Here is a 27,588-nt window from a genome sequence, read left to right as displayed (position 1 = left end):
CAGAGATCCAGCTCATTCCTGTACCTATCCTTTCTTCGTACTTGGATCTAACGGGTCACTTTAGTTGGTAAACCATGCCTTGTACCAAGGAATCTACACACAGTGGCAGGAACAGAAGCCGCCAGATGAGGGGGCGTGGCACCTCCGCCAGGAGCGCACGTATAGTTGTAAAAAGCCAGCCCTTGGGCGCCTGATTCAAAATTCCAATTTTAACTGTCAGTTTTCCGCCTCTGCTATGCTTCTGAAGAACTCCTGTACATTGTTACTAACCTCTGAGAGGTTATCCATTCCTCTCAGGCTGTCTTTATCTCAGAAAAACCACTCTTTCTACTGGGATGCCTTCTGGTGCAGTCAGTCCTTAATAAGGTTTATCCTCTAAGAGGATGGAGAAAACCTTCCGCTTCTTTTTACGCAGGCGCGTCCGTGGCTAGCTATATACTCGGGGGGGCGGAGCCGCCCCTGGGCCGGAAGGACCCCAGCGCCGCCGCCATTTTGGAACTTTCCCTGAGACTCGGTTCCGCTCCGAGGAGTTCTGTCAGCTGCTGCCGGGCCGCGGTGTCGCCGGGCAGGATGAGTGTGATAGATCACGTGCGGGACATGGCGGCCGCGGGGCTGCACTCCAACGTGCGGCTCCTCAGCAGCTTGCTGCTGACCATGAGTAATAACAACCCGTGAGTGGAGGCGGGGAGCGGCGGTCTGGGAGCCGCGGCTGAGGTGGTGGAGGACGGTGTGGTCCCGCTGAGGCTGCGCGGGTGGCGAGGGCCTCTTCCGGCCTCGGTGGTCTTGGAGGACTGGCTCCTTCAAGAACAACACGGTCCTCTGGGTCCCGGAGACCCAGTCCACCTAGTGTCAGACGTGGAGGTTCCGCTCCGGCGTAGGGAGGGGACCTCTGCTTTCGAGACTGACAGCACGCACCCTTGGCGGGCGTAGTGGCGCCTTTTTTAAAAAAAGGATCCTGGCAGCCTTTTGTAAGGCCCGACGCACCCTCCGTGCGTTGACCGGTTTGGTTTGTTTACAAACAGGGTCTTCTATAGCCCAGACTAGCCTGCATCAGACTGTGTAGTCGAGGAAGCTGGGGTCGCTGGTGTTTGCCCCACCATGCTCGGTGTGCGTGTGGTGCTGGGAATCGAACCCGGGATTTCATGCGTGCTAGGCAAACACTACCAACCGAGTGACGTTTCTAGCCCGATTTACTGAGTCTCAGATGAAGCACGGGACAGTTGTGGCCTTCAGTGCCTGTTGGGGCCTTGCTTAAAGATTCCCCCTCTTAGACGTGGCTCCCGAAGTCAGCCTATTCATTCCTTTCTCTGATTTCTCCTCATGCCCGAGCTCTCAGCACAAGCTAATTCTTCACTCCAGGCATCCGCACCTGTGGCCTCACTTTAGGACTGTTTCCTGGTTCCGTTCTCAGCTCAGCAGCCTCTTAAACAGACTTCCTACCACCAGAACCTCTCCGTTTTAGTCTTATCCCGTCACTCTTGCTATCTGTTGAGAGAGAACAGTTTCCACGTGTCAGAAGCACTATTGAACTTAAAGTGCTAAGGAAATGTGTATATATCACAGGGAGGTCCATTAGGGCGACCAAGATCACACTCTGGAGAACATAGAGGAAGGAGAGGATTAGAATTCTGGTTGTCTGTGATCGAGATAGTTTCTGTTGCAGTCCACCACTGTCTGGTGTTTGCAAATAACATTACCATAGAGTTTTCTACTCTGCAAACATTCACATTTGTCTTGGCTGAATCTAGTCTAATGAGACAGCCAAAGGGCTGTGGGGGGGGGGCTGTAATTAAATCACCATCCCCCACTCCACTTCGTTAGTTCGAGTTGGACCTACTAGTCACATGCGTCATTTGGTCACCATCTTCTTAGTGTGGTATGAGGAACACTGGTCTCTGTCAACCTTCTGTGTTGGTGCTGAGAACTTTTCCCCTGGATCTGAATGATGTGTCATTAAAAAAAAAAGTTTCCTATTTTTGGGGACTAATGCCCTAATCTTTACTCTTGGGTTGTAACAATGTTCCAGCATTGTTTGAATGGTCTAGAGCTTGCTTCTCTAGCTAGACTGAATTTGGCTAACCCATGCCTTTTCACATTAGGTTAGATTGGCACTTTCTTAGCTACAGGAAGCATTTAAGTTCTGACCGTTATCCTTTATATTTTGATATTTGTTGAACAGTGTACACACTGTTCAAAAACAAAAGACTGGTGATGTAGTTCAGTGGTAGAATTATTTTTTTTTCTTTTTTAAAGATTTATTTTAATATATGAGTGCTCCATGTACACCTGCATGCCAGAATAGGGCATTGGATCTCATTACAGATGGTTGTGAGCCACCATGTGGTTGCTAGGAATTGAACTCAGGACTTCTGGAAGAGCACTCAATGCTCTTAACCACTGAGCCATCTCTCCAGCCCTAAGTGGTAGAATTCTTACCTAGAATGTTTGAGACTATAGGTTTCATCTTTAGTACTACCCAAAATATATCCAAAAAGGGCAAGTTGGCTAAACACTTGTGTAAAGTTACATAGGAAACTCAAGGAGTGAAAGGTGTGGATGAAGTGGTTTGTGACAGCTTTCCCGAGGCTAGACTTGTAGCTCTCAGACTTGGAAAGCCTACCTAGCATGTCTGACCCAGGCTTGGGTTTATGACATGGCCAATAGTAAAACAACTTCTCCAGAGGCCTGATTATGTATGTATTCACTAAAAATAAGCTTATGATACCTAAGATCCTGCTCTACCAGCAGAGTGGTCCGGTGTTACACATTGTAACATACTTGCCTAGTGCTGTCTCTGGAACGATACATGAAAAGCATAATTGTTTTCTCTGGAGGAAAAAGGTGGTTGGGTAAGGTTCAAAACTGCTGCCTGCCTCTGCTCTGCTGTTTGAATGTTCTGTCGTTTTGTCTTTTTTCCCACCTCATTCACAGTTTCACTGTGTAGCCCTGGCTGTCCTGGAACTCAGAGATCCACTTGCCTCCAAGTCCACAGAGTGTTGGAGTTAAATGGTGAGTGAGCCAGCACACCCGTCTTAGTTTTGCTTTCTGAGACAGGTCTTGGTGAAGCTGAATTCTTGATCCTCCTGCTTCTACCTTCAAGCTCTGAGATTATGGACTTGTTCTGTCACATCTGACTTTGTTTGAATGATTTTTGTTTTTGTTGTATGTGCACATTTCCAAGTACACATACGTAATCATAATATTTATTATTCTTTAAGAAGGTACTATAGATTTCTCCCTGCTAAGTGAAATCAGATTAGGGACTGACGGCTCATAGACTTGGAATTACTTGGATTTTTATGTTTATGCTTGGTGCATTTGGAGGCCAGAGGAGGGCATCAGATTCCTTGGAGGTCAGAGCTGGGGTTACAAAGAGTTGTAGGCTGCCTGATGTGTGTGCTGGAGTTTAGACTTGGATCCTCTGCAGAGCCCACATGCTCTTAACTGCTGAGCCCCTCTAACCTCCCTCTTTGAGAGAGGGTCATAGCCCAGGCTGGTTTTAGACTGATTATAGAGCCAAGGATAGCGTTTTGAATGCCTAGGCCTCCTGCCTCTGCTTCCATATGCTAGGACTGGCTACAAGAGTGTATGACCATACCTGGCAGTGGTACCTAGTTGTTTGGTTTTTTAAAAATATCTTTCCAGCCGGGCAGTGGTGGCGTACTTTGGAGGCAGAGGCAGGTGGATTTCTGAGTTCAAGGCCAGCATGGTCTATAGAGTGAGTTCCAGGACAGCCAGGGTTCTACAGAGAAACCCTATCTCGAAAAAACTAAAAAAAAAAAAAAAAATCTTTCCCATTTTGTTTGTTTGAGATAGAGTGTCTGTAGTCCTAACTGTCCTGGAACTGGCTATGTAGACCAGGCTGACCTTGAACTCAGAAATCTTCCTGCTTCTGCCTCCTGATTCTCAGTGAATTAAAGACCTACACCACCACATATGGCTTCTCCTATGTTTAAAGTACTTGGACCAGGCATGATGGTGCACGCCTTTAATCCCAGCACTTAGAAGCCAGAGGCAGGTGGATCTCTGAATTTGAGACCAGCCTGGCTTATAGAGTTCCAGGACAGCCAGAGCTGCACAGAGAAACCCTGTCTCAAAACAAACAAAAAGCCAACATGAAAATAACATGAAATAAGTACCTGTTTATAGAATTCCTTGTCTCAGTCTGCTCTTTACCTTTCATAGAAAAATGTATAACAGCTCTTAATTTGGGAAGGAGTGGGACTGGAGGTGTGAACATAAGAGTGGTAACCAGGGTTGCAGATGAAGCTGTGGATGGAATGCTGGGATAACATGCAGAGACCTTGGTTTGGTACTCCATGCGGTACAAAAGTAAAGCAGTGTCTTGGCATTTAACCTTTCTTTTAAGGATTATTGCATCTTTTTGAGGGTAAAGGATAGGCTTGCCTAGCCTTTGTGAAACTTTGGGCTCCATGTGAAACACCAAAAAAAAAAGGAAAGGAAAGTTTGAAACATGAGTTTCCTCACATTGACTTTAGACACCCGAGAGTCCAGGTAATAGTGCTTCTAGTGCCTGGCACGTTTGCTCTTTGTATGTAAAATTGAAAGAGACTTTAGGGCCTGGAGAGATGGCTCCACAGTTAAGAGTGCTTGCTGCTCTTGGAGAGGATTTGAATTTCTCAGCATGCATGTCAAGTTCCTACCAGGGGATCCAACATTCTCTTCTGGGCAGCAGCATGCACATGTGCACATACACATGTAAATGATAGTCATGACTCCTTTAAAAAGACTTACTGAGACTAATCCTTTTTCATTCTGCCATTTGGCTTTCCAATTCTGTTCTCATACTGGCTTTTTCCTTTGGTATTCAAAGTTTTCAGGTGCCTGTTTTGTTGAGGTTTTCTACAAAGAATTCAGAGTGGTAAATTTTCTTTCTAAAGTCTCTAGTTTTTTTGTAATTATCGCTATCCTTTGGCAATATTATCCATAAAACTTTATGTTAACCTAAGATTACTACAAGTGTATGTAAAACAGTGCTAAATTAAGAGGTCTTATTGAGTACACATAGTGGTCCATTCTGTGATCCATCACTTCCAAGGCAGAAGCAGGGAGGCTGCTGTAAGTTCAAGGCTGCCCTCACTACAGAGTGAGTCACCGTCTCAAAAAGCCAGAAAAGGATGGAAGGGCTTAAACGTGGGAAGGAAAGCATGTTTTCCTCATCTGTCCGTTTTATTTGATTTATAGGTATCATTAGCTTCTGTATTAAGAAAACACAAATTGTACAAAACCAAAATACAGTAAGATAGTGGTCTAGATGTTTTGCCCATATTTGGATGGTATTCAAATGTTGTACCTTTTATTAAGCCACTTGAATTTAAGGAATATTAGCTTTTTATTACAAGCTAACATGATAGAAGTTTTTTGTGTTAGGCTTAGGTAAACACCAAGATATTCTTTTTAATTTTCAAAATAACCCATGTAGGATTTGTTTCCTTTCTGTTGTAGTGAGCTGTTTTCCCCGTCCCAGAAGTACCAGCTTTTGGTGTATCATGCAGATTCTCTCTTTCACGATAAGGAATACCGCAATGCTGTGAGTAAGTATACCATGGCTTTACAGCAGAAGAAGGCCTTAAGTAAAACTTCAAAGGTGCGACCTTCAACTGGAAATTCCGCATCTACTCCACAGAGCCAGGTGATTAAGAGAGAGCAGACCTATTTATTCGTTCATTCACTCATTTATTCATTTATTTTGGTTTTTCAGGACGGTTTCTCTATGTAGCCCTGTCTGTCTTGGTAGTCACTCTGCAGACCAGGCTAGCCTCAAATTTAGAGAGCCACATGACTCTGCTTCCCAAGTGCTAGGACTAAAAGGATGTGCCACTGCCTGACCTGTGTGTGTATGTGTGTGTTTACATATATTTATTTGTTTAATTATTTAGTTAGTTAAAGGAAACATAAGTTTATTTTGTTTTATATATGTGAGTACACTGTAGCTGTCTTCAGACACACCAGAAGAGGGCATCGGATCCCATTACAGATGGTTGTGAGCCACCATGTGGTTGCTGGGAGTTGAACTCAGGACCTCTGAATGAGCAGTCAGTGCTCTTAACTGCTGAGCCATCTCTCCAATTTGTACAGATACATTTATATATATATGTTTGTATGCACATATTAAGAGACAGGGTTGAAATACTTTTTTCAGAGATGGGTTGATTGGTTATAGAATGAAACTTCTATTTTCTTTTTTATTATCACATGATATTCCATGGTGTCTGCATGCTGCCTTTCATCTTTTTATTAATGAACACTGGGTTGCTTCTGCCTGTCCATCCTGACCAATGCTGCTGTGATGTTTGGTGGCCTGGTTTTGGGTGAGCTTGTTCTCATTTTTTTCTTTTTCTGTTTTTTTGGCTGGCCTCAAACTCAGAGACCCACCTGCCTCTGCCTCCCAAGTGCTAGGATTAAACGTGTGCACCACCACTGCCATGTTTATTCTCATTTCTTGATTGCATATTTAGGAGCAGAATTGCTATAAGATTATAAGTTTATTCCTTTTACTTTGAAGAACTGTCACGTTGTTGAGATCATATTTCAAAGGGTGTTTTGTTATCTCCTAGTGTCTTCCATCTGAAATTGAAGTGAAATATAAAATGGCTGAGTGTTATACAATGCTGAAACTAGACAAAGATGCCATCGCTATACTTGATGGGATCCCTTCAAGACAAAGAACTCCCAAAGTAAGTTCTCTGTCCCCCTTCATGATTTTTGTTGGTCTGCTCCATCATCTCTTTTGTCTGTGTTTCAGGAAGTCTGAACTCTTAACTTTTCCCAGTGGCGTTAGGGTTCAAACAGATGGCAGTTTACTTCATTAAGGAACCCTGAGAATTCAGCCAGGTGTAGTGACACTCCCAGCACTTGGGAAGCAAAAGCAGGAAAACCAGGAGGTCAAGGCTATTTCAAAACAGACAAATAACAGACGTGTTTGGTTAGGGTTTGTGGTACTAGAGATCCAACCCCAGGGTCTCAGGCGTGCTCGGCAAGCACTGTGTCATTAAGCAGCAGACGCAACTCTTGTCCTTTCATTTAAACATTTCACTTGGAGACACAGGCTCACTAACTTACTCAGACTGTCCTTAACTTGTGTGTCTTCCTTAGGGTTTTATTGCTGTGAAGAGGCACCATGGGAAAACATTGAATTGGGGTTGGCTTAGAATTTCAGAGGTTTACTCCATTTTGTCATGGTGGGAAGCTTGGCAGTGTCCAGGTAAACATGGTGCCACAGAAGCACCTGAGGGTTCTACACAGGCAGCAGAAGGAGACTATGTGCTGCACTGGGTAAAGTGTGAGCACAGGAGACCTCAAAGCCCAGTCCCACTGTGACACACTTTCTCCGACAAGGCCACGCCCATTCCAACAAGGCCACACCTCCTAATAGTGCCACTGCCTATGGCCAAGCATTCAAACACCGGAGACTATGGGGGCCATTCCTAGTCAGATCACCACCCTGTATAACCCAGAATGCTTTGGGCTTTGACTTGTTCTACCCTAGCCTACCTAATAATTGGGATTGCACCACAAGGGCCAGCTGTATCTTGGCCTTCCTTCTTTCTTCCTTCCTTCCTGTCTTGTTGGTTTTTTTTAAAGAGACTTATTTTATTTGTGTCTCTGTGTGTGGTATGTGCATGTTAGTGCAGGTGCTGGCAGAGTCCAGAAGCATTGGATCCTTTGGAGCCAGAGTTAAGGGCACTTGTGAATCACCTGATATGGATGTTGGGATTAAATTTAAAAACTTTTTTTTTACCTATGTGAGTATTTTGCCTGCTTGCTTACGTGCATGTGTGTGAGAGTGTGTGTGTGTGTGTGTCTGTATATATGTACTGTGTTTGTGCCTGTGCCCACAAAAATAACAAGAGGGCACTGGATACTTAAAAATTAGAGTTAGAGATGGTTGTGAGCTGCCATGTGGGTGCTGGGAACCAAACCTGGGTCCTCTGCAAGAGCCATCTTTCCAGCTCTCTAAAGATTTTTTTTTTTTTTCCAAAACAGGGTCTCACTATGTAGCCCTGACTGTCCTGGAACTCATTATATAGATCAGGTTGGCCTCGAACTCGCAGAGATCCACCTGTCTCTTCCTCCCAGCTACTGGAATTAAAGGCGTTCATCATTACAGCTGACTATATTTATTATTATTATTTTTAATTGTCTGTGTGGGGCGTGTGTGTATGTACCAGTAGAAGCTAGGCATGTCAGATAGCCCTAGATCTGGAGTTACAGGCAGTTGTAAGCCACCTGATGTGGGTGCTAGGAACTGAACTCAGGTCCTCTGGAAAAACAGTGCATGCTCTTAATACCAGGGGCTTATCCACTTCTTTTTTTGACATTTTCCTCCAACAGGAATAATGATCTGAAAAGTACTGCAGGTGCAAAAACATTTTTTAAAGTGTTTTCCTTTTTTAATATTCGTTGGTAATATGGTGTATTCATTTGATAATAGAAATATTTAAATGTGTTAATCTCTGCCTTTGTAAAGTTAAAGCTACAAACCCTGTCTCAAAAAACCAAAAAAAACCCCTACAAGATTCCCTTGGGACTAGTAAGGTGACTCAGTAGGTTGAGAGCTTGCTGTGGAAACCTGAGGGCCTGTGCTTGGATCCTTAGCACCGATGTGAAAACCTGCTGTTGGAGTATATGTCTGTAACCCCTCCAGTTTGAGTGAGAAACACTATTGCAGTAGATATTCAACTTTGACCTCTGGTCTCCACACATGTGCCATGTATGTACCCACCCACATTTGCATGCATTTACACATGAATACATACATAAAAAACCTACAATATCCCTTGTACTTCCTGGCAGAATATCCATTTGTTTAATTTGGCAGGATATTAAAGAGTGTGCCTTCAGCTAGAACTGGAAGCTCTGGCATCCGTTCTGAGTTTCCACATTTGATGTATGTGTACTGGCATCGAGGGTAACTTAGCAATCTGTGATTTTTCTTTTTTCTTTTTTTTTTTCTTTTTTTTTTTTTGGTTTTTCGAGACAGGGTTTCTCTGTGTACCCCTGGCTGTCCTGGAACTCACTCTGTAGACCAGGCTGGCCTCGAACTCTGAAATCCTCCTGACTCTGCCTCCCAAGTGCTAGGATTAAAGGCGTGTGCCACCACTGCCCAGCATATTTTTTAATTTTTTAATGTGGACAATAGCATTTTTTAAAAAGATTTATTAATTTAATGTATGTTAGTACACTGCAGCTCTCTTCAGACACACCAGAAGAGGGCATCAGATCTCATTACAGATGGTTGTGAGCTACCATGTGGTTGCTGGGAATTGAACTCAGGACCTCTGGAAGAGCAGTCAATGCTCTTAACTGCTGAGCCCTACAATAGCATTTTCTTTGTTAACCTTTGAAAAATATCCAGAAAGTTCATGGATGTAAAAATAACCCTTTATCTTTTATTATTTTTTCTGGACTGGACCTACAGTTTTGTGCATGCCAAGCAAGTGTGTTACCACTCACTTTACTCCTGTCTGTAAAACTGTTGTTTAAAGTACTGGTCCTTAAAAAAAAAAAAGATGGAAAAGATGACATTCTGTCTTGTAAACAGTAATAGTTTAAGTGTCTATCCATTTTTCACTTTAGAAGAACAGTAAAAATTAAATATTTTTATTCTATTTTTTCTTTATTTTTTTCTTATTCATTTTACATCCCACTCACTGCTCCCTTCCTGGTTAAATATTATTTTTATTTTCTGTGTATGAGTGTTTTGTTCTGCTTGCATGTGTGTCTGTGTACCACTTGTCTGCCTGGGGCCAGTGGAAGGCAAAGGAGGGTGCTAGATGCCTTAGCACTGGAGTTACAGACGTTGAGAGCTGCCTCTTGGTACTTTGAAATGAACCCTGGGTTAAATTAACACAACCAAAAACCTCTCAGCTCTGTGGAATCCAATACTTGAGCCATCACTCTCAGAGGGGCTAAGAGTCTGAGTCTGTCAGTGTGCACGTCTTTCATGTAGATGGACTTTGGTGCCAGGGCAAGCATGTGCCATCATAATTAGAGTTGTTCTGTATATTAGGGAGTTATCTGGACTCCAAGTGTATGGAAGAGAAAAGGAAGTAAATCAAAACACCTAATTAAACATCTATTAATATGTGTTAAGTATTGCCACATACTACATTTTAAAGGAAAATTACAGGAGTGGATTATTGTATCTTGGTAAATCTCCCATCTTTTAAGGCCAAATACTAGCAGATATCTCTTACTCCTTGCTTAGGAACTTAGATTGTTGACAGATAGTGAAACAGGGCTCTAAAGCTTACCAAGTTAAGGTTCTTTTTAAATGAAGAACTGACCTCTTCCCTTGGTAGTGCTTAGAACTCCTTGTTTCAAAGTGACCATTGTCAGTATAGACTAACTGCTGTACTCGTGTGGGGAGCCGAGTGCAGAGGAGCAACACCTACTTAGAAACTGGCTGACCCCTTACACCCAGCTCTTGGGAAAGAGAGAATCCCCAGAGCAAGCTGGCCCCAGGTCAATCTACTAGTTCCAGGTTCAATAGGAGACCCTGCCTCAACATGTAAGTTGAAGGGAGAGCAATTGAAGACCCTGGGCATTGACTTCACACGAATGTGCACACACAACAAAGCCACGGTGAAGGTTGAATAACTTAAGGAAATTGGGATGTTTATTGAGTCAGGTGGCCCACCAAATTGTTAATGACAAGTCATCGGGAGGAAGCCTGTATTTAATCTCTCCTTCTGAGGTACTGGCCCTAGTATATAAGAGGTTCCTTCCTTTGCATTTTCTCTCATTTTTTAAAAAAATTATGTCTGTCTATCTGTCTATTGTTTTTTTTTTCAAGATATGGTTCCTCAGTGTTAGCGCTGTCTGTCTTGGAACTCTATAGACCAGACTGACCTGGAACTCACATCGATATGCCTGCTTCTACTTCCCAAGTGCTAGGATTAAAGGCATATGCCATCACTGTCTGGCTATTTTTAAAAATTTATTTTATTATTATTATTATTATTGTTGGTTTGTTTTTTTTTAAGATAGGGTTTCTCTGTGTAGTTCTGGCTGTCCTGGAACTCACTCTGTAGACCAGGCTGGCCTCGAATAAAAATTTATTTTTTGTTATTGGTTTTTTGAGATAGAATTTCTCTTTATAGTACTGGCTGTAGACCAGGCTGGCCTCAAACTCAGAAATTCACCACCCTCTACCTCCTGGATGCAGGGATTACAGATAAAGATGTGTGCCACCAGTGCCTGGCTCTTTTTTTCTTTTTTTAAATGTGTGTGTGTGTGTGTGTGTGTGTGTGTACACCATATGTGTGGACTATATGTGTGCTTGATGCCCCTGGAGATCAAAAGAGGGTATCCAGTTCCCTGGAAATGGAGTCACAGATGGATGTGACCCAGCATGTGAGCACTGGGATCACTCCTGGGTCCTTTGTAAGAGCAGCAGGGGAGCTCCCAGCCACTGAGTGCTCTCTAACTCCCAGGTTTGGGGTTTCTGAGACTAGGTTCTCAATATGTAGCCCAAGTTAGCCTTGAACTTGTAGAGACATCCTGAGCCTGCTTCCCCAGTGTTGGGATTGTAGACATGTTCCACCATACCTGGCATACAAGTAAGTTTTTTAATGGAAGTTTTCTTGCCAGGTGGTGGTGGCTCATGCCTTTAATCTTAGCACCCAGGATACAAGCAGGCGGATCTCCGTGAGTTGGAGGCTAGCTAGCATGCTCTACAGACAAGTTCAGTTATTTACGGCCTGGTCTACAGAGATAGCTCCAGTGCAGCCAAAGCTGTGCAAAGAAACCAGCCTTGAAAAAACAAACCAAACCAAACCGCCACCAACAAAAAGTTATTTGAATTTTACTGAAATGCAGATGTCTTATCTCACTCAATGTAAACAATGTAGTTACTGTTTGAGTCATTGTTACATTTGGAGGTCATTTTGAGTTTGATTTTTGTCTCAGTTTGGTGAGTAGACCGTTCTGGTGAGTCAGAGTTGAATTAGATGGGCCAGATTCCAGCTCCAGCTCTGTTGAAAGCCAGGTGTTTTAATTTTAACTGATTCTTAAATGGCTGTGTCACGTGTTCTAAGCAGGGGGTTGTGGCTCATGTCGCATTGTTGTATGGCTCACTCTCAGCACTTAAGAAGTTGAGGCTGAAGGATTGCTGTAAGTTTGAAGTTACCTGCTCTACATAGTGAGTTCCAGGACAGGCTGCTAATAAGAAACAGCCAGATGATGTAGTGGTACATGCCTGCATCCTGCACTTAGGAGGTAGAGGCAAGAAGGTCAGCAATGCAAGGTCGTCCTCAGGTATGCAGTGAGTTTGAGGCCAGCTTGAGCTGCACAAGATCTTGTTTAATAAAACCAAAAACAAAAGAGGGGTTAGAGATGGCTCAGGAGTTAAACGCTTGCTCTTCTTCTGGGGCCAGAGTTTGGATCCCAGCACCCATATCAGCAGCTCACACCCACCTGTAACTCCAGCTCCAGGAAGTCCTCCACTTCTGCTGGCTTCTATAGGTATACACACACGCACACACACACACACACACACGCACGCACACATTTTGCACATAAACACTTTCTCATACAATAGTAGTGACACTGGCTTGGCCTGGAAAGATGGCTCAGCAGTTAGGAGCACCCACAGAAGACCTGAGTTCAATTCCCAGCACTCAGGTTACCTGTGACTCTAGCTACAGGGTGATCTAATGCCTTTCACCTCAGTGAACACCCACACTCAATGCCCATGTACACACACACACACACACACACACACACACACACACACACTTGGGAGGCAGGGTAGGTGGATCTCAAGCCCAACCTGGTCTACAGAGCAAGTTCCACAAGAGCTGAGGCTATACAGAGAAGACCTTACATAGCTCTTTGGAGGTAGAGGCAGGTGGATCTTTATGAGGTCCAGTCTAGCCTGGTCTACACACTGAAACCCTGTCTCAAAAACAAAGCAAAAGAATCCTTAAAATACATCTGCTTGAGTACTTTGGGACCATTCACCTTAACAAAAATCAAGGTATCTAAAACTTCTGGAACATTTCTCAAGTCCATGTTAATCCCAGAGGCAGCATCTTTGGCTTAGATATTAGGAGGTGTTTTGGGAGGATTAACATGGCTAGGAAAAACAAGGACAGTAATACTGTGTTTTGAAGAGCCAGTCTTTTCTTGCACAGGGCTGTGGTTGTCTTCTCTAATAGAAAGCAGTAGTAGTAGTTGGGAGTCAAAACCCCAGCTTGCCCATGGGGAGCTACTTCCTTTGCAGGTCCTTTACTGTCCTCTGCTTTTTGTGTAGATAAACATGATGTTGGCAAACCTGTACAAGAAGGCTGGTCAGGAACGCCCGTCAGTCACCAGCTATAAGGAAGTCCTGCGGCAGTGCCCTTTGGCCCTTGACGCCATTCTAGGTACAGAAAGTTTTCTGCTGCCTGGTGCCTGGGGTGTTTGCAGTCAAAGACTGCAGATAGTTCTCAGTTATGACTGCATTAGATGGAGTGGGACTTGTTTTAGATTTTAATTTTATCCTAATGGGAATGAGGGTTTTATCCATATCTATGTAGTGTCTAGTGCCCATAATGGTTGGAGGAGGACATTGGAGCCCCAAGAACTGGAATTATGGGATGGTGGTAAACCATCATGTGAGAGCTGGGAATCAGACATGGATCCTCTGCAAGAGCAGGTGCTGTTACCCACTGAGCCGTGCTCACAGCCCTGGGGTAGGTCTCAGACATTCTGAATACTGTTAGTTATGAAAGAGAGGGATGGGGTACAGCTGAGTGACAGCACATGCTTTAGCATGCTTGAGACTCTGATCTCTTTGAGTTGTCTACATCTTGCGTAGAAAAGGGAAGGCAGCTATGTAGCCTGTTGTTGGTTGCGCTGTGAGGGGAGGATGCTGTACCTCACGTTTATCTTGCTTTGGGCTTAGGTTTGTTATCCCTGTCAGTGAAAGGCGCAGAAGTGGCGTCCATGACGATGAATGTGATCCAGACTGTGCCCAACCTGGACTGGCTGTCTGTGTGGATTAAAGCGTATGCTTTTGTGCACACCGGTGACAACTCGAGAGCAATCAACACCATCTGGTGAGAGCCACGATGTCAACTCAGTGGTTACTTTGGTGGGAAGCACAGTCTGAGATGTGTCACATCTTACTACCTAGCCCAGGTTGCCCTTGAAATTGCCTTAGTCTTCCAGCCTCGACATCCCTAGTGCTAGGACTATAGGCACGAACCACCAAGCCTGGCTGAGTTTAAGGATCTTGGCCCATTCCTTGACTAGAGATGTGATACATCTGGTCACGCAGAAAAGCTAGCTGCTGCTTACTGCTTGACATTGCATCAGCTGCCTTGGGTTATGTTTTTTCTAATGCACTACATGGTTGCAAATGTGATAAACTGTTGGAACCTGTAAAAATGAACGGCTGGACTGAGTTCTGCTCTGTTCATGTGAAGATGGCCTTCCTTAAAGAGCAAACTGCTGAGGGTGTCATGTTCATGACTCTTTGACTTGGTAGACATGTTTATTGTATACCCGACATAGGCTATACCTCTTTACAGTTGGGGATTTCTTTTTATTCAAACGAAGTTCTAGGAACAAAAGCTGCTTTCCTCTCTCCCTCCCTCCCTTCCTCCCTCTCCTATCTCTCTTTCTACCTACCTATCTATTATCATGTACCTTCCTACCTATTTGTCATGAGTAGCTGTCACTTGTGAATATTAAAAGTTATTTTTGTCGTCCTCTTAAAAATTATAACCATGTTTGATGTTTGATGTGGTAGTCCACACCTTTAATCTCAGTGCTCAAGAGGCTGAGGCAGGCCTGCCAGGGCTCTATAGTGAAACCTTGTCTCAAAGAAAAGGAAAATTATGACCACAAAGTTTTAAGTTTTTTTGCTAGATATATATATATATATATGATAGCTTTAAATATTGTGTTTAATTCCATGTGTACGATTGTTTTGTCTGCATGTTGTTTACATGGCATGTGCATGCCAAGTGTAGAGGCCAGAAGAGGGCATCAGGTTCTCTGGACCTGAAGTAATGGACAGTTGTAAGCTGCTCTGCTAGTGCTGGGAATTGAATGTACCTCCTTTGCAGGCGCCTCTGATGCTCTTAACTGCTGAGCCAGCTTCCAGACCCCTATGTAACTTTTAAAGCTGAGGTTAAAGTCCATTGTACCTAAGTTATTTTAAAATTTTTTTTAAATGATGTTTGTATTTATTTGTTGTATGTGGACGCTTGTGCTTGTGTGGAGGTCAGAGGACAACCTGTGGGAGTCAGGTCTCTCTTTCCACGACATAGGTTCCGGGGATAGAACTCAGGTCATCAGGCCTGGTGGCAAGTGCTGCTCTTCCTTCAGAGGCATCTCACTGACTTAACTAAAGTTTCTTTAATTTTTTTTTTTTTTTTGGTTTTTTGAGACAGGGTTTCTCTGTGTCCTGGAACTTACTCTGTAGACCAAGCTAGCCTCGAACTCTCGAACTCAGAAATCCACCTGCCTCTGACTCCCAAGTGCTGGGATTAAAGGCATGCGCCACCACCGCCCTGCCCAGTTTCTTTAATTATTATCATAGGAGTTATAGTGCCAGTGTATAATGTCAGGACTTGTGAGCTGGAGGTACGAGGATTATGAGTTCAAAGCCAACCTGGATAATGTAGTAAGACCCTATGTCAAAAAACCAAAAACCCCCAAAAGCCTGTTTATGTAAAATTTCACCCATACAGAAAAGAATCTGTATGCCCACCCCCATATGCAGTGGCTAAAAACAGATTGTAACAGTGTCTAAGGGTTAGTATTTATCTTTTAAGTTCACTAGAAAAAAAATCCTTACTGCGAGACAATGTGGACCTGCTGGGGAGCCTGGCAGACCTCTACTTCAGAGCGGGAGACAGCAAGAACTCGGTCCTTAAGTTTGAGCAGGCACAGATGTTGGATCCTTACCTGATAAAAGGTGAGTTTGGGCTGGAGACGCTATAAGGGGCAAAAGGCAGCTAAGGGGAAAGACTGAGCATGGCGCTGGCACCTGGTGCTGGTTTTTGGTCCTTGTTACTATTTTTAGGCTCTGTGTGTGTGTCTATGTGTGTGTGTACAGGTGAGGACAGGTGTCCTTGGAGGCCAGAGGCATCAGATTCCCCAGGAGTCAGAGCTATGACTCTTCTGATGTGGGTGTTGGGATCCACAAAGAGCAGTGCTTGCTCTTGTCTGCTCTGTATAGCTGTGCTTATCCTGGAGCTCACTTTGTAGACCATCTCTCTAGCTCCTCGTTTTATTATTTTTTGAAGACACAGTTCATGTAGCCCAGGCTAGCCTTGAACTTGGCTTCCCCCTCCCAAGTGCTGGGCTCACAGGTGTGTACTGTTGCAGGGCCCAGCTCTGCTCCTGGTTTCCAAGCCTCTTTTGTAAGGTTTACTGTAGTAGTTCTTTCCCCCGTCCTGGCATGTCTTAACACTTAGGTAATTTTGTTCTGAGTGGTTGTTTTGATATGAATTTGACTGTTTTCTCTTCACAGACCATTGCTCAGTCTTTTTCTTTTCTTTCTTTCTTTCTTTCTTTTTTTTTTAATTTTATTTATTTATTTATTTATTTTCGAGATAGGGTTTCTCTGTGTAGCCCTGGCTGTCCTGGAACTCACTCTGTAGACGAGGCTGGCCTCAAACTCAGAAATCCACCTGCCTCTGCCTCCCAAGTGCTGGGATTAAAGGCGTGCGCCACCACCGCCCGGCCAGTCTTTTTCTTTTAAGGAGCACTGTGGCAACTCCCTGTGAGTTCGTAAGTTTATGATGTGGCTGACTTATGGCATCTACAGAACCCTAACATCCTCTTAGGAGCTTTGGCTTTACTGTGTCCTTAGTGTGATTATGAAGAAGGAAGAGAGTGGGTATAGAGTAAGGGTAAGGTAGCTAACGTGTCATCAGGGCAAAGGTGAAGGAGCGAAGCACAGGGGCTTGAGAAGCCAGTGGGCAGTGAAGGGAAGTGAAATCTGTAAAGACCCAACAGAGGTCACCAGAAAAATACACCTCAGGATGATAGATAGGCTTTTAGATTCTACAGAATGAGTGACCAATAATTCTGACAGACTGGAGCAGGATGGTGAGATCAAGGTTAGTGACACAGGGAAACCCTGACTTGAACAAACAAAAAGGATGACTGAGTGTGGGAACAGATCTAGATTATATGTTTATACACGTTCTACCCCTCTGGTGTGCATTCCTTTTTCCAAGCTCTCCACACCACACTTGTAATCTCAGCACATCGAAGGTAGAAAAAGGAGCCAAAGGTTCAGGCTTGATCTACCACTAAAGACCTGCCACTAAAGAAACAGAGAAGCCAGCCTTTAATCCCAGCACTCAGGAGTCTGAGGCTAGCCTGGTCTACAAAGTGAGTTCCAGGATAACCACAGCTATACAGAGAACCCCTGCCTGGAAAAAAACAACAGCAACAAAAAAGAAAAAAAGATAGAAAGAGAGAGAGGAAAACAATTTAGTGTCTTGGGAGTACTAGCCTGGCGGCATTGGTAGCTTAGTGTTAACTGTTCATTCCCAGGCCCAGGCTAGCAGGAGTGTGGCTGTGGACTTGCTCTAGAGGAATGCGATGAAGGGATGGAGAGTGGCAGGAAGAGGAGCGTAAGAGCCCTGTGGGGCCTCATAAACCACGAGGGAGGAGTGGAGAGGGCTTGGAGAGAGAGTAATGTGAGGACCGGCCTTCTAGAAAGAAACTACAGCATTTGGGGACATAGGCCATCTATTTTTGAGACTGGGCATTTTTAGCATAGTAAACATGTACTGGGGGCTGAGAGCTCTTTTAATACCAACATTTATGAGGTGGCTTTTCTGGGCTGCTGTTCACCATACTGCAGACTTAGGGACAGACAGTTCTTGACATGACTGACGTTTTAAGTTGTGACATAGGACCTGCTGTTCCTTTGGCCACCTCTCATTCTTTTGTGTGTGGTGTGTGCTTGCAAGTTCATATTCAGCATGTGTGTGCAGAAGCCCACAGACGCCAGAAGAGGGCTTTTCTTGTTTTGGATGGTTTTGCTGTTCATTCAGTCACTTAGAGACAAGGTGTCATGTAGCCCAGTCTGCCTCAGTCTACCTGTGTAGCTGAGATTGACCCTCAACTTCTGCTCTTTCTGCTTCCAACTCCCAAATGCTAGGATTATTGGCCCATGCCACCATCCAGTGTATATGGTGCTAAGGATTGAACCCTGAGCTGTGTGCAGCCTGGGCAGGCACTCTACCAACTGAGATACGTCTCCACACATTGATTTAATTTTTGAAAATTTAATTATATGTGTGCACATAGTAGGTCAGAGGGCACCTTTTGGGAAGTGGTTGTCTGTGCCATGTGGGTCCTGGTGATTAAACTTTGATTTATCTGACTCGGACAATCTTCTTTACCCACAGCCATTTCACAGACTCTTTTTTGACTTTTTTCTTTAATTTTTATGTGAGAGTGTTTTGCCTTTGTGTATGTATGTGTACCATGTGAATTCATGCCTACAGAGACCAGAAGAGGAAGTCACGTGCCCTGGAACTAGAGTCACATGTGTGTGTGAGCCGCTACAGTGTGTGTGGGTGCTGGGAACTGAACCCAGGCCCTCTGCCACAAGTATTCCTAACTCTGATCCGTTTTCCCTGCCTCTCCTTTGCCTTTTCTGAGGACTTTTCCTGCTTCAATAGAGAAGCCTCCTACTGTGTCCTTTCTTTCAGGGATGGATGTTTATGGCTACCTCCTGGCACGAGAAGGGCGGCTGGAGGATGTGGAGAATCTTGGCTGCCGCCTCTTCAACATTTCTGATCAGCATGCCGAGCCCTGGGTGGTCTCCGGGTATGGTTGTTCACTCTCCTTTCTCCCCATTTTTTTTTTTTTTTAAAGATTTATTTATTTATTTTATGTATGTAAGTACCCTGTTGTTTTCTTCGAACACACCAGAAGAGGGCATCGGATCCCATTACAGATGGTTGTGAGCCACCATGTGGTTGCTGGGAATTGAACTCATGACCTCTGGAAGAGCATTTGATGACTACTGAGTCATCTCTCCAGCCCCCTAATAAATAAATATTAATTGAGAATGTAGGTGGAGGTTGAGGAATTGACTCAGTGGGTAAAGTGCTTACACAATAGACAATTTTTAGGTCCCTCACTGGCCCAGTCCTAGTAGTGTGTCATCTCTATGCCTCGGCGCTCCGGGTATACTTTCTCTTGATGCTGGCAGTGCAGCTACATTTGCCGTTGGTCGGCTTCTGAAGGTGGTGGGCCGTAGAGTACAGCTGCACGTGTGCGTCTCATTGCAGCAAGGATGCTGTCTGCCATGCCTCCTCATCTTTCTGCTACTGTTGTTGTCTGAAACAGGCTCTCTCTGTGTATTCCTAGAACTTAATATAGACTAGGCTAGCCTTGAACTCACAAGAGATCCTCCTCTGCTTCATAAATGTTGGATTAAAGATATGTGTCACTATACTAGGCTGGACCTTGGTTCTTTTTTTTTTTTTTTTTTTTTTTTTTTTTTAAGGCAGTCTCATATACCCTATGGCTGGCTTCTGTGCAGTTGAGGCTAGCCTTGAATTGATGATTCTTTTTCTTTTTTCTTTTTTTTATTTATTTATTTTATTATTTTTTTTAATTTTTTTTGGTTTTTCGAGACTGGGTTTCTCTGTGTAGCCCTGGCTGTCCTGGAACTCACTCTGTAGACCAGGCTGGCCTCAAACTCAGAAATCTGCCTGCCTCTGCCTCCCAAGTGCTGGGATTAAAGGCGTGTGCCACCACCGCCCGCCTCTTTTTAATTTTTTTGAGAACTTCGTACGTTGTATTTTGATCATATTCACTCCAAACTCCTCCTCTAACCTCCTATTGGTCCACCCTCCCTAGCCTTCCAACTGGGTATCCTCTTTTTTATTTTATATTTTATTCGTTAGCCCTGTGACTATAGTTTGCACTCTCCTTTACTTCTGGGTATGGGGCAGTCCACTGGGGCATAGTAATCCACCTCAGGACTCAGTGTTTAAAAACACAGCTCTTCTTTCCTCTCCAACTGTCCATGGGTCCTTACTTAGGGGTGCATCTCACGAACCCCTTCCCTTTTGTGATGGAATGTTGATTCTGTGCAGGTACCACGGCTCTAGAGGACACTGGTTTGCTCCAAGCCTCCCAGATTTCTGCCTCTTAGGTTCTTTCTGACCTCTTCTGCATGGCCCCTAGAAGGGGATTTGACGTAGAAACCCGCTGATGGCTGAGCACGCTGCTCGCCTCTCCACTGCATGCCGAGGCCTCAGCCTTTGGACTCCACCTTCTAAGTACTGACGTTCGTGTGCCTGACCACGCCTGTCTGCGATCCCTTTTGAAGATTAATTTTTACTTGGCTTATGTTTGTTTTTGTTTGGCTTTACTGATACCTGGGTCCTACCTGTACTGATATCTGGGTCCTAGCTGTAAGCATAATTTGTAATTGCGATCATGTATACAGACTTCTGTTTTTGTTTTTTTTGTTTTTTTTAACAGACTTAATTCACTTATTTTTCTTGTATAAAAATCATATGTGGCCCTGTCTCGAAAAACCAAAAAAAAAAAATCATATGTGGTAGCCTCAGCTGGAGCCTGGATCCTCTGAACAGAGACTCTGGTGTGAATCCTCACAAGATGATCAGTGAATTCCTGATGAGGACTTGGTGAACACAGTCTCTTTCCAGAGGTCAGGGGTCAGGTAGCTGTAGGTCTTGGAGATCAAAAGTGGCCTTGGCAGAGTTGCCCAGGGTGGCAGTTCGGCCCCTGGCTGAAGTGTAGCAGTCGTCTGTACTGGCCATCATCAGAAGTTTCTTGGGCACAGGAGCAGAGACAATGCCAGTGCTTCTGAGGGAACGGATGAGACGAACCAGCACAGAGCCACAGCGGCCTGTCACCTTACATGGAACAGTGTACAGCTTGCCAATCTTGTCCCTCAGTAGCACACAGATATGATGGAAAGCCTTGTCAAGATGACATCCCCTTGGATGGCAGTGGCAACCTTCTTGGAGCACTTAACACCAAGACCAGTGTGACCATTGTAGTCCCCTATAGTGACAAAAGCCTTGGACTTGGTCTGCTGGCCAGCCCAAGTCTGCGTCTGCCTTGGCATAATCTTCAGAACCTCATCCTTCAGGGATGCACCCAGGAAAAAGTCAATGATCTCAGACTCCTTAATGTGCAGGGAGAACAGAGAGATCTCCTCCAAGGACTTGATCTTCACGTCCTTAACCAGGCGGCCCCGCTTGGTGACGGGGATCCACTCCTGGTCTTCAGCTTTACCTCCAGGAGCCTCTCAGCCTTGACCACGGCCCCAACCATGACCTCAGCCCCAAAGACCGCTGCTGAATTCTTGGAAGCCACCTCTGCCTCCTAATCCTGATTCTCCGGGTCCTTGGGGCCCTCCCAATGCACTGGCATCATCCACCATTTGGTGTTTTCTCAAAGAAGCATATACAGACTTCTGATTGTAGATGAAGCTTTCTAAAAACATTTACGTGTCAATACCTGACACACATGTTCGGAAGTTGTAGGACAATTAGCAAGAGTGCAGTGTAGGTCTTAGGAATGAACCCTCAGGCTTGGCTGCAAGCACCTTTACTATCTGAGCCATTTGGACAGCTTTTTGGTGCTTGTTTGTTTGTTTGTTTTGGTTTTTCGAGACAGGCTGTCCTGGAACTCACTCTGTAGATCAGGCTGGCCTCGAGCTCAGAAATCCGCCTGCCTCTGCCTCCCAAGTGTTGGGATTAAAGGCGTGCGCCACCACCGCCCAGCTCTTTGTTTGTTTTTACAGATAGTTTGTCAGCTTCCCAGTGCTAGGGTTCCAGAAATTCTCTACACACCCTGGTGTTACACCTTCTTCCGAGGCTTCTCTCAGATAACTTGTGTTTTTTCTCTAGATGCCACAGCTTCTATAGCAAGCGCTACTCTCGGGCCCTGTACTTAGGTGCCAAGGCCATTCAGCTGAACAGCAACAGTGTCCAAGCCTTGTTGCTCAAAGGAGCAGCGCTTAGAAACATGGGAAGAGTCCAGGAAGCCATAATACATTTTCGGGAGGCCATAAGGCTTGCTCCTTGTCGCTTAGACTGTTACGAAGGTAAGACAGGGGTCTGCCGCTGTGGCTGTAGGCCTGACAGCTGCACCAAGTGGAAGGTTTTGTTGGTCAGAACTTGCTGACTCTGTTGTGTATTAGAGGCCTGGCAGCTGGGGGATAGCAGCTGTAAAAACCAAACTGTGAGTTTCTCCAGCATTGATAGATGAGTTGTTTTTTAAAATGTCTTTTTATTGTTAATATTTCTTTTGAGACTGGGTGTCACTGCAGCCCAGCAGAGCTGTGCCAGGTTTAGCAACATTTGGTGACTGAGTCACTGACACTAAAATAGCTCTTAAAAGATTCTGTTCCTCTAAAACATTTTTATAGGAATTTAAAAATAAGCTCAATATATGTCTCGTAACAGGAAGATGAGTTCAAATTTGAAGAGAAAAATCTACCTATATAGGAAGAGGGGTGCTGGTTTGTTCTTTACAGCTCATTAGAACTCTAGAGTGGAGGAAGGCACTGGGGGATGGGTGCAGCTCAGGGCCAGGGCACAGGGAGGGGATGTTTGGCCATCCTGTCCTCTGACGGCTCTGCTCTTTGTTTTTCAGGTCTCATAGAATGTTACTTAGCTTCTAACAGCACCCGAGAGGCAATGGTGATGGCCAACAATGTGTACAAAACTCTGGGTGCAAACGCTCAGACGCTTACCCTGTTAGCCACTGTGTGTCTGGAAGATCCCGTGACACAGGAGAAAGCCAAAACTTTGTTAGATAAAGCCCTAGCGCAGAGGCCGGACTACGTCAAGGCCGTGGTGAAGAAAGCAGAGCTGCTCAGTGAGTGCCACACCTGTGTGTCCTCGGTCGTCCTCACCCTGACACTCTCTCTCATCTCCTCCCTGAAGCTTACAGATGACTGAGCAGGTCTGAGCCTGCTTGAGGTGCTTCTTATATATGTATAAATATATCACAGCCAAATGTGGCTTAGACCTGCTTAGGTTGGTTTAATCCAGCTAACATCACTTGGTAGCTGTTGAGTTCATCTCTGGTTTAGTTTTGAACTAGTTTAGTCTGATGCAGTCAGTTTGAATGGTTCTGAGCTATCTGGATTATCTTAATTTTGTTCTTGCTTCTGGCATAGTCATAAGTTTATATGATGCTGTGAAGACGGTATTCTGGCTCAGGGTTCTAGTGCAGGGCTATTGGCCTCATCTGGTGCTGGCCTTCTTGCTAGCATCCAGAGTCCAGAGGCAGCACAGGACATCACATGAGTGGGGGGCATTTGTTCTGACCCACAATAAAGTGCTGTGCTTTTGCTGGTTTGGGAATAAAATTGAATTTGTTTTTTTCTATTTTGTTAAGTTTAAGAGTATATTTATGCTGTGCAGTGGTGGCCCTGCCATCAATTCCAGCATTTGGGAAGCAGGTGGATTTCTGTGAATTTGAGGCTAGCCTGGTCTACAGAGTGAGTTCCAGGACAGCCTATCTGCAAAAAAAAAAAAAAAAATGTTTAAAGATTCAGGGCACAGGTTCAGTGGCTTGGATAAAGATGCCACTAAGACTGACGGCCTCAGGTCAGTCTTCAGGACCTACGTGGTGAGATAGGCAGCTCCCACAGACTGTGCCCTGGCCTTCACTAGTGCACTGTGTGTGGCATGCTCACCCCCTCCATGTAAATTAATGTAACACATGTTTTCTAAAGACGAGTGTCAATTTCCTAATGAACTAGAGACCACATGCACATGCCCCTCGTAAACTCTGCAGCCCCACCTTGAAGATGTCTCCGAGAAAGTTGTCATATCACAGAGGGTTTGACTGTGCACTAGCTGTGCAGTAAAGATTGTCTTTCTCTGTAGGCAGGGAACAGAAATATGAAGATGGAATTGCTCTGCTGAGAAATGCACTGGCCAACCAGAGCGACTGTGTCCTGCATCGGATCCTGGGGGACTTCCTCGTAGCTGTGAACGAGTACCAGGAAGCCATGGACCAGTACAGTATAGCACTGAGGTAGGTGCACAGCCTCCCTGGGAGGTGAAGAGAGGAGGCAGAGCCCGAGTGACAGTTCTGCAAACACCCATGCCCACAGTTGAAGGCAGGATGAGAATAGTAATAAGAGAGAAGGTATTTGTGAATTCATGACTCCTGACATATTTTCCTAAAGCATATTAGCAGAATTAAAGATGCTTACTCTTCTCCAGCCCACAGAAGAGTAACACCCAAACTGATTTGTACAGATCTCCTGTGCTTGCCCACACACCCCCATGACTTCATAGGGTTATGCTTATAATATATTTTACATTCTGCTTTTAAAAATCTAAGTGTTGTTAAGTATGTTCCTGTCTTTCTGTCTCCTATAATAATTAAAAAAACTTAAATTCTGAACTTTGAATACAGCTTTTACCTGTCATCTTGGTCAAAATACTAACCAGTTTCCCTGTTTATACTTACTTCATTGGGCATTACTTAGGGGTATCAAGATTCAGAAAGTAATGGTGTTTGCCACATAATCCTGGAGACCAAGTTCGATTCCCAGAACCCTTGTTAAGGTTGAAGGACAAAACTGACTCCAAGGTTGTCTTCTGACTTCTGCATGCATGCATGGCTTTCCCACAGTGCACAGACAAACGTGGGTGTGCGGACACACAATAATAATAATAATACATTTGATTATTTTAGTGTAAATTTTTAAAGAAGTATGTCATATATATATATATATGAGAGAATATCTTGTATCTGTCTTCAGACACACCAGACGAGGGCATCAGATCCTATGACAGATGGTTGTGAGCCACCATGTGGTTGCTGGGAATTGAACTCAGGACCTCTGGAAGAGCAGTCAGTGCTCCTAACCTCTGAGCCATGTCTCCAGCCCAATAAATTGAATTTTTAAGATAAATAAAAGTCTGGATGAGGATTCAGAGTATGCAGTAGAAAGCTTTTAGCACTGTTCCTGGTTTGTAGTAAGTAATAAATGCAGGTATTTGTGCTGCTTAGCACAGAAGTGGTTCTTTGAGATTTGAGAGTGTCTTGGGCGAGGAGCTGTCCTCATCAGGTGTCTGTGCATCTGTTCACTTGTGGAAGAGATGGTCAAGGCAGCCCCTCTGAGGGCACTGGGACAGCCAGTACTCAGAACCCTCCTAGCAGTCTGCAGCGCTGGGCTAACGGGTGGGAGCCTCTGTGTAGACAGGGTCCTGGAAGGTTTGAGTGAAGAAGAGATGTTACAGACTCCGCTGTGTCTGACTAGGAACAGGATCTAGCACGGCCTGGAGTGAGAATCAGACAACGGGCTTCCTTAGGGATATTTGCTGACCCATGACCTCCTGGGCGAAGAGGTTGTTGGTGCTGGGGACTTGCTTCAGTGGCACAGAGTGCTTGCCTAGCATGTGCGAGGCCTGGGCTTCGGTTTCCAGGACTTTATTTTTTTCTTTTAAAAATTTCTTAGTAGCCAAATGAATGAGGGCTCTGGGCTCTGGGCTCTGGGCTCCGGGCTCCGGGCTCCGGGCTCCCTGGGGTAGCTACAGTGAGAATGATTTGGTCCTGGCTCTGTCCTCAGGGCTAAGACCTGCTTCTAGTGTAGCATGATTGACGGCTATGGTTCCCTACAGGCCATGGTATAGCGTGGAGCAGTGTCACACACGGAAGAGCAGCCTGAGGCAGGCTGCATGCAGTCAGTCATTGTGTGCCCGAGGCTGGCCTTGGTGGTCTGTTTCCCTCCTGCATGTGCTAGCTATGTCCTGTGCCTGCCTGCGAGCACCAGGCCTCCTGTCAGCCTGGTAGAGTGTCCTGACACTTTCCTGTCTGGACATTGCCTCCAGTAGAGTGCTAGTCAAGTTAGAATTTTTAATTGCCATCTTTAAAATGAATTGTTTATTAATTTATTTTATGTAGATGAATGTTTTGCTTCCATGTATGTCTGTGAACCATGTATGTACCTGGTGCCCAGTGCCCAGAGAGGCCAGAGAAGGGCATCAGATACTTGGGACCTGGAGTCACAGGCCGTCATGAGTCACCATATGGGTGCTGGGAACTGACAGCAACAAATGCTCTTAACCACTGAGCCACCACCTCTCCAGCCCCTTCACGTTAGAAATTCTAAAACTTAGAACATGTCCCTTTTCATCCCTGATGGACTCCTTGGATCCAGCCGTGGAAGCCACAGTTGTGTGCAGCAACTCTGACCTAGTCACCTCACTGCTGGGCCAGCTCAGTGACAGTCCCAAGAAGCAGGGAAGAGACTCAGGCCTCTCCTCTGTTTTGTTGTTCCTTAGTTTGGACCCCAATGACCAGAAGTCTCTAGAGGGGATGCAGAAGATGGAGAAGGAGGAGAGCCCCACGGATGCCACTCAGGAGGAAGATGTGGACGACATGGAAGGGAGTGGGGAAGAAGGGGACCTGGAGGGCAGCGACAGTGAGGCGGCCCAGTGGGCTGACCAGGAGCAGTGGTTCGGCATGCAGTGAAGGCACAGTGGCAGCCCCTGGTGTTCCTAGAGTGACAGATGCTGTCGGAAGTGTGCTCACAGCAGGACTCCCTGCCGGTTTCTCGAGTTGTAGTCGGGGCTGATGTCTACCCGTCTGCTTTGCTGAGGACTGAGGGAGTTCCAAGCTGCAGACTCACCATTCTGAATGGTTCTGGTGTACCCAGCGGAAGATACTTTTTTCTCTTTATGAACGGATATACAGGACTGAGCCATCGTATTAAGGGCACATGCACCTGAGTGGCCCTGTCAGAGGTATCTGGTTCCTGGGAGTCACGGTCCTGGCACCCCACACTCCCCTATAGTAGTGGTGTTCTGGATGCGGTTACTGTCCTTTCCTGGCTACCAGGCAGCACTTGGCCTCAGTGGGCCGACCTGAGAAGCAGACGATGGGAACATGGCCACACACAGGACAGGTTCAACTAATAAAACTGTTCAGTGTGCCGTCACATGTCACAGTGGACACCCTTCGAGACTCCTTTTTCCTCCTTGTCAGAGGCAGCCATATAGGCCTAGACAGTTTGATATAAATACTCTTTTCTCCCATGTGCTGGGAGGCAGAGCCCTGAGCATGTTGCATGGAACCAGCCTGGCTCTTGAGTCCCTGAGGGCAGGGTGTGCTTTCAGCATCTGCCTGGAGTATCACTCAGCTACTGAGAACTGACTCGCCCTCCATCCTGAGTTCTGCAGGTGTGATGCCTTTCAAGATTCAGATCAAGGTGCTAGAAGTAAGAGAGTCTCTGTAAACAGCCAGGTGTCACTTTCAGAATACTGTCAGTGCAGTGAAAAGTGGGCCAGGGAATTCTGGTGGAGACGTGTTCCGGAAGCCTGCACTTGGGAGGCAGAGGCATGACAGTTCAGATGTGCTGGGCTACATAGCAAGATTTGTCTTAAGATACATGATAAATTAAATGGACCAGGTTTCATGAGAGCATATCAGTGTGAGCTTCATCCTGTGCACGCTAGCTGTCCTGAGACGTCTCTGAGGCTCCCCTTAGGCAGCATGTGGGTGGTGCTTTTCCTAATTTGGCCCCACCAGCAGCCCCACTGACCAGTCAGTGCTGAGAGAGAAGGCAGAACCCTTTCAGCCACA

At 45.2% G+C, this 27,588-nt stretch overlaps 1 protein-coding gene and 1 pseudogene across 5 annotated transcripts; one reads left to right on the top strand and one right to left on the bottom strand.

Moving 5' to 3' along the window:
- The first annotated feature begins 421 nt into the window (after window positions 1-421).
- On the top strand, window positions 422-27,426 carry Anapc7 (anaphase promoting complex subunit 7). Of its 5 annotated transcripts, none has more exons than XM_028766050.1 (11): window positions 422-671; window positions 5,467-5,653; window positions 6,579-6,698; window positions 13,280-13,391; window positions 13,913-14,066; window positions 15,792-15,934; window positions 18,696-18,813; window positions 21,885-22,081; window positions 22,633-22,857; window positions 23,877-24,027; window positions 26,289-27,426. In XM_028766050.1, the coding sequence occupies exons 1-11, from the start codon at window positions 571-573 to the stop codon at window positions 26,476-26,478; spliced, it is 1,698 nt and encodes a 565-aa protein (XP_028621883.1). In that variant the 5' UTR covers window positions 422-570; the 3' UTR covers window positions 26,479-27,426. The 5 variants fall into 5 exon arrangements, with proteins under 5 accessions (XP_028621883.1, XP_028621884.1, XP_028621885.1 ...); XM_028766051.1 differs by having other exon boundaries at window positions 536-671; window positions 5,467-5,555; window positions 6,601-6,698; XM_028766052.1 differs by lacking the exon at window positions 422-671 and adding an exon at window positions 2,775-3,009.
- On the bottom strand, window positions 19,158-21,415 carry LOC114619970 (annotated as a pseudogene).
- Window positions 27,427-27,588: the final 162 nt, after the last annotated feature.

This window comes from Grammomys surdaster, unplaced genomic scaffold (genome assembly GCF_004785775.1).
Source record: "Grammomys surdaster isolate TR1022 unplaced genomic scaffold, NIH_TR_1.0 166, whole genome shotgun sequence".
Classification (NCBI taxonomy): Eukaryota; Metazoa; Chordata; class Mammalia; order Rodentia; family Muridae; genus Grammomys; species Grammomys surdaster.
This window is presented reverse-complemented; position numbering and strand designations above follow the sequence as displayed.